At 35.7% G+C, this 6,724-nt stretch overlaps 1 protein-coding gene across 4 annotated transcripts; it reads right to left on the reverse strand.

Moving 5' to 3' along the window:
- LOC109724903 lies at positions 321-4,352 on the reverse strand. 4 transcript variants are annotated; one of them, XM_020253885.1, is made up of 4 exons: positions 4,198-4,349; positions 3,191-3,267; positions 1,326-2,307; positions 321-584 (listed from the first exon to the last, which is right to left on the reverse strand). In XM_020253885.1, the coding sequence occupies exons 3-4, from the start codon at positions 2,240-2,242 to the stop codon at positions 548-550; spliced, it is 954 nt and encodes a 317-aa protein (XP_020109474.1). In that variant the 5' UTR covers positions 2,243-2,307; positions 3,191-3,267; positions 4,198-4,349; the 3' UTR covers positions 321-547. The 4 variants fall into 4 exon arrangements, with proteins under 4 accessions (XP_020109474.1, XP_020109473.1, XP_020109471.1 ...); XM_020253884.1 differs by having other exon boundaries at positions 3,191-3,285; positions 4,198-4,348; XM_020253882.1 differs by lacking the exon at positions 3,191-3,267 and having other exon boundaries at positions 4,198-4,352.

The following is a 6,724-nucleotide window of genomic DNA, read 5'->3' on the forward strand; positions in this document are numbered from 1 at the left end:
GGTCCCTAACTTCGGGTACGAAAAGATGTAGATTTTCTTGGTGTGGGGTCAATACGCAAGAATGCATTGTCTCAGAACATTGTGTTTGCCAAAACTGAAAAGAAATGCCAAAACTGAAAAGAAAAAAACACCTGGGACTGCTACAGAGGATCTTAAGACTCCAAGAACTTCGTATTTAATAACTTGATTTTTCGTAATTTGCTGTATTTACCTGGTAGTGTAGCTTCCCAGCAAGAAAAAGTATAGGCCTAGTTGCCTAACAGCGTCAAAATAAGAGTGTCCACAAAATAGATCCTAAAAAGTCATCGGGAGCACGATAATTAAAGTGAAAAATCTATCATATCTTAATATGGGACACTGAGACTCAAAAGTCCTATTAGCAATAAAAATTTGCTAATGAGTATATACGTAGCAGCTTGCGAGCATGGAATTACATATAAATATCCGCTTATTCACAATACCACAGTGTGCAGAGGTTATTAGCAACTAGAGAAGCAACAAATATTGAAATATTCGCTACAGAACATATGTTACTAACCACCGATGTCTATGGGTCCTGGAAGCGAGATCGGCGTCTTCGATAGCTGCAATACAGAGAAGAAACATCAGCCCGAGTCGATAAAATATAGCCATCTATAATAAAAAGGATAAGAAAGATGCTTTTCCTGACACTGTTGTCTGCAACCTCATAAACTATGTTTTTGATTCAAATCAAATAGGTGAGTATTCGAAGTATTGGTTTACAAAACATGAATAGTAAATGGAAAATAAATGAGGCATAAATAGTTAACGTTGCACCACAACAAGATTATAATTCTTTCATAGAAAGAGCCTATCACTTATAGTCAAACAACAGAGGAATCAATCTCCCCAATGTCATTCAATTGAGTAAATGGTTACCATGCAAACATATAGCAAGCATTTTCCAAAACATTTTATAGGGTTAACTAGAACAAGATCAAAGTTGGGAAGCTCTTAGGAGAATTGGAACATTTTATTGGAGAATGTCAACCAACATAAAATTTCCAAAACTAGATAAAAGAAAATTAAAGATGAACAGAGCTTACCATGAAAGTGTAAATGCCCAGCAAATAATCTAGACAAATGAGAAAGATAATAGCATTTAGTGCAGGAAATTTTCCTCTTCAAGGAGGCACAATTAGCCATAGAGTTGACTATTCAAGTTTGCAAATCCATTTCACTAGTTATTTAATTAAAAACAAATCATGAAAACTTCTACCACAACAGCCAAGTTAAAAAAAAAAAACCCACTTCAAGTAGCATTAAAGGATAAGAGGATGAAATCAGAAATAATCAACACGGACCTGCGCTGGCTCTCACTTCTCAATGCCACTCCACCCCCGGTAGCTGCACCTCCAAACTCGTCATCACTTTCGTCAAGATTGTACTCCAACACATCCATTGGCGACACAGATCCTCTCCCATCAACCGAACCATCATAGCTGGACATGTGGCGCCTTCTCCTCCTCTCACTAACTGCTGACCTTCGTCTATTTCTAGAAGCCCTAAAGTTATCAAAGACATGATACAAAATACATGAGGTCCACCAATTGCCATCATCACCAGGGAAATCATCGAACTCATCATGACTGTCGTCCCCATACTCGATAACATAATCCCCCAATACTACACCATTCGGTACTTCTGAATGGATAGTACTCAACACATCAATTATCTCTGAGGATTGCTGGAAGTTATCCCAGTCTAGTTGTTGTGCAGGGTCTATCTCTGAAGGGCGCGCGTGGGGGTGCTCATTCTTGGCATGTTGCTCCAGTTCCATGTAGTTGCCCACATACGAGCAGCGTTTCTCTTCACAACATCGTCTCTTCATGTTCAGATAATGGCGGGCCTCATCAACTACTACCCATCCTGTTACCTCTCCTCTGCACAATGGACAAGTAGGGCAGTTCTCAGGGTTTGAAGAAATTACTTGAATGCCCTCAGAAATTGCCTCGCTTTGATCTGCAGAAACCTTCGCAGCAGCACGAAATCCATGGACGGTTTTGAATCGATCGAGGCAGTTTGAATGGTTTTGATCAGTATCACACATGAATGGCCTACACCCTTTCTTGTAAGAAGAGCACAGGAGAAGAATGCCATTATGTGGAAAATCCAAGCATATAGGGCAGATCACATCATCCCAGCTGTTGTTCAACTTTATGTCCTCTAACTTCGAAGAGGTAGAGTCGAATGCTCTTTTATGAGAGGAATTAGAAGCCATAACACGCTACTCTAAAGTAGCATCATATGAGGGATTTAAGCTGCCTTGAAAGTGATTCTGCCTGCCTGTTATCAAACAAAGAATGTATGTGTATGTACAGCATATAAAATATTCTATAAAACAATACATGTCAATTTTATCATACGTGAGGATTACTCAACAAGATCTTCCAATACTTAAAACAAAGATTGAGAAATGATTGCAGTGGCTTTTCATAAATGCTACATTTTAAGATTTTTTTCGAAAAAGCTCATCAAACGGTATTATCTAGTATGGCATTCCCGTAAATCATGGACATTGCACTTCATAGTTACATAGTAAACATAACGATGATTCTAACAATTTTATTGCTAATGTTGTCATAATATATAAAGCCATTGCCACATGATCGATTTATCCTTTTTCTAACTCTGTAAGGAAACTGCTAGTTCCTGTGGCAATGGAACCTATTCACACAAAAAAAAAAAGATATATTTTCTCCAAGGCAGGGTCGGAAGATAACCAAATTAGAATACTGCCTCAGTGCCTTGACTATCCATTTATAAGAATCCGCTAAAAGTTGTATTGTCCTTTACCGAAAGCATCAAAACTTTCCACCAAATTTAGTGTTCAACTTTTCATAATCTTATATGACATACAATATGGTACCTTCCTATAACCTAGTTCCATTCCTACTGCATTTGGGGATCAAAAATTTGCAGAGCAATTCAATGCAGAAGTGAAATACAGAATGAGCAGACCATGGAACCAAATTATATCTGCCGATCTGGGAGGAGACCCATGAGAGATCAAAAAACCTCCACCTCAACAGCAAATTACATTGACAAGGAACTATAGATCGAACAGCGTGAGTAGTTTACTGTTATCGAGGTAGTGTGCATGTGCATGGGTTTCCTTCTACATCATCAAGCTACATATGTAAGTAAGATCACAAAGGTGATTACAAACCAGGCTCATCCTGATTCGGGTGCACATGTGGATCCGACGCTTGAACTATCTGTGTGATGCCAGGCATAGCAAGAATTCTGTAATGACCATTTGCCCTAATTTACATGTCCAAAAGAAAAGTAGCAAAAGAGGTGAAAACTAAAGCCTGCTAGCAGCATATAACCTTAATATTTCACTTCAATACCCAAAAAATAGAAAACAATTACCACCAATTATAATATGCCATGCTGATGTTGTCTAGATTTTCTTTGGACCAAGAGAACCAATGACCTTACTGCTAACATAACTTGTGATTAGCACCCAAATTTTGAAAATGATATAAAACGGCCTGGAAATTAAGATCTGGTGACAAAACACCAACTCTAGAGGAGATTATACAACAGAAACATGTTTTTCAGATGGATTTATACGGTTTTCAACAATCACTACTTACATTTAACTTGTGATTGCCACCTATATTATGAAAAGAGCATAAAACCACTTGAAAAACATGATTTCGCAACAAAAACCCAAGTCTAAAGAGATTATATGCCACATAGACGTACTTTTCAGATGGTATTATACTGTTTTCAAACTTCGGTAGTGTAGCGTGTGATAACCACCCAAACTTGGAAAACGATATAGAACCACATGAAAAATATGATTTTCTACAGTAAAAAAAACGACTTTTGACAAAACACCAACTCCAGAGGGGATTATATGCCACAAAACAGATCTTTCACATGGTTCTATACGATTTTCAAACTTTAGGTATTGATCTCAAATTTAAACTAAATTTCACAGGGGTCTAGAGCTCCTTTTTCCCCAAATAATTCCAGCAAACCCTAAATTCGCCATCAGAAAGTAAACAAATCATTATCAGACCACTTATTGCCATCGAATTCCATTCGAGAACCCCTCGATCAATCATCAAGCGACCAACCAAAACGACACGCAACCAACCGCAAAAAGAGACGAAATCGGGCGCGGGAAAAAGCGATTTTGACCGGAGGAGGAAGAGTCCAAACCTCGGTTCGATTCGATTCGGCGTCGATCGGAGGGGGGATTCGAAACCCTAACCCTAGGTGGAGAGCGGGCCGGTGCGGTGGATGTCTCGGGGGTTCAGAGGATGTGGCAGAGGAGGAGAGAGAGAAAGAGAGAGAGAGAGAGAGAGAGGAGACCGAAGGGACGGAGAAAAGAGTTCTCTACGGACATGAGCCGTTTCTGTCGACCAATCAATAGGCCCCACGTGGTGGGCTTTTTCAACCATAAGGAAGTGTGGATGGATTAGTGACCCACAATAATCCGGGCCAAATTGGGCCGGATCCGGCCCAGCAATGACAATCCACATCTCGTGTTCGGCTCAAAATGAGCTTGAGACTACCGATGACACGTTTAATAGACGAGCCGAACACAAGCTTAATTTTTTAGCTCGAAATCTTAACAAATCGGACACGAGTTAGAATCAGTTCGCTCATATTTCGGCTCAATATAGCTCGATATAGATATTACAAATTTTTACTATTTAGATTCTAGTCCAATTCAAATGTAAAGAGATCTATATTTTAGTTTTTTATTTTATTTTTTTCAATTTTTCATGCAGTAGGAGGGATGAGGGTCTAACATGCTGTTTGCAACTTTTTATATCGTTAAATGAGAAAATGACTTTTATCGAGCGTTAAAATTATAAAACTTTACAACTTTTTAATCATTAGGTCAACGATGCTCAAAACGTGTGAAATTTAGTTTTCAGATATTTTAAATAATCGAAATTATATTCAATAATGTCAATCGTTGATTTTGAAGCTCTGTCATTGAAAATAAATTAGTAGCAGTGGAACTTATTTGCTACTAACAGTATTCTGGTTAAATTTACATGATAAATTACTTTGTACGCAAAATATATATATGTTCTCAAATTTTTGATCATATAAATTTTTTTTTATTTAAAGCAGTTGGCTAAGAATTTAATTATTGACATCTAAAATTTGAGAACATATATATATTTTGCGTACAAAGTAATTTATCATGTAAATTTAACCAGAATACTGTTANGCAAAATATATATATGTTCTCAAATTTTTGATCATATAAATTTTTTTTTATTTAAAGCAGTTGGCTAAGAATTTAATTATTGACATCTAAAATTTTAATTCCGAAATATAACTATTTCACATTTCTAGTTGAAATTATGAGTGGTGTAAAGTTTTTATTTTTTATTTTTTTTAATTATTATTTGTTTTACTCCTATGGGTTTCACAGGGATAAGGATCCGCAACCCCAATGGAATATTCGTATCCAATTATTCCATGTAAAATGAATAAACTTACACATACTCAACAACTTGTTTTAAAAAGTTTTTATGCATATCTTTATGGACCCCTTCAACACTACAATCTACGAATTTTAGCAATTTTAAAAAAAAGCTACAAATTTGACTCACAGCTTAAATTTTATATTCCACGGTTTAAGTATTGCTATATAGAGTGGGACTACAATACTCTTATGAGTATAGAGCCCTTCGTATTCATAAATTATTTTGTCATTATCTCACTAGAGCCAGCTATATAGGATAATTATTAAATTCAGATATAAAAAAAATAAATTTACAGATAAAGTTATCTATATGCGCAATATAATCATATAAATTTAATAAATTGCTCACTAAATCATCAATTTTGATAGTATTCGCAAAGCAGGAGATATGCTTTCTCTAAATTTTTTAATTTATTTCTTGAGGTGTAAATTAGATATATGTTGAGATATAAAATAATGTGATATGTCAATTTATTTTAATAAAATTTTTCAGCTGATTTGTTATTTTTTTATTATTTTTTGGATTTATTTGAGATTATGATAAAATGCATAGGGATAATTGAAGTAATGTTAAATACAAGAAAGCAATTGAGACTCGGTCAAAAATGTAAGGTAGTTTTTTGTTTATAATTTAGCCGATACAAATAAATAACTCTATAGTATAGATAGTAGTGTAGTAATCCTTTCGATGCGACAGCTAGATAATTAGAGAAAAAATAAAAAATGGCAACAAAGAAAGAAAAAACTGCGATAAAAAAAGTGACGATGAGGGGCGGGATTCATCTTGCCGATAAAGGAAGGTAAGAGCCGAAGAAAGTGGAAGAGGAACAGTTCGGCTCAATGCAGAGATATGATCCGGTTCAGTTCAATCAAAAAAAGAAAAACAAATCCGGGTTGGTTTAAGAAAAGAAAGAGAAAAATATGTGGAGGATTTAAGACGGTTCGGAAGAGCCCATACTCAATAATAATTGGTTCAGTTCAAGCAAAGAAAGATAAAAATATGTTAGGCATTTAAGCCGGTTCGGAATAAAGCCCACATCCAACAATAACGGTAATGTTGCCCAATGACAAATTTAGGGAGAATAATGTAAAGATATAGATATAGATATAAATTTGTATTTCTACAAATGGATACACTCCAAGCCAAAATTAAAATATAAAAAATAAAAAAAAGGAAAAAAATAAAATAGAAAGAGGGAATGAGAGAGGGTCCAATACTGGGTGTGTCTATCCAATGGA

This window comes from Ananas comosus, linkage group 19, assembly GCF_001540865.1.
Source record: "Ananas comosus cultivar F153 linkage group 19, ASM154086v1, whole genome shotgun sequence".
Classification (NCBI taxonomy): domain Eukaryota; kingdom Viridiplantae; phylum Streptophyta; class Magnoliopsida; order Poales; family Bromeliaceae; genus Ananas; species Ananas comosus.

Excerpts from the sequence above, each read along its gene's own strand:
- LOC109724903 (XM_020253882.1), bottom strand. The coding sequence starts at position 2,242 with ATGGCTTCTAATTCCTCTCATAAAAGAGCATTCGACTCTACCTCTTCG. Across the intron at positions 585-1,325 it reads AGAAGTGAGAGCCAGCGCAG|CTATCGAAGACGCCGATCTC; the intron begins GTCCGTGTTGAT and ends TCTGTATTGCAG.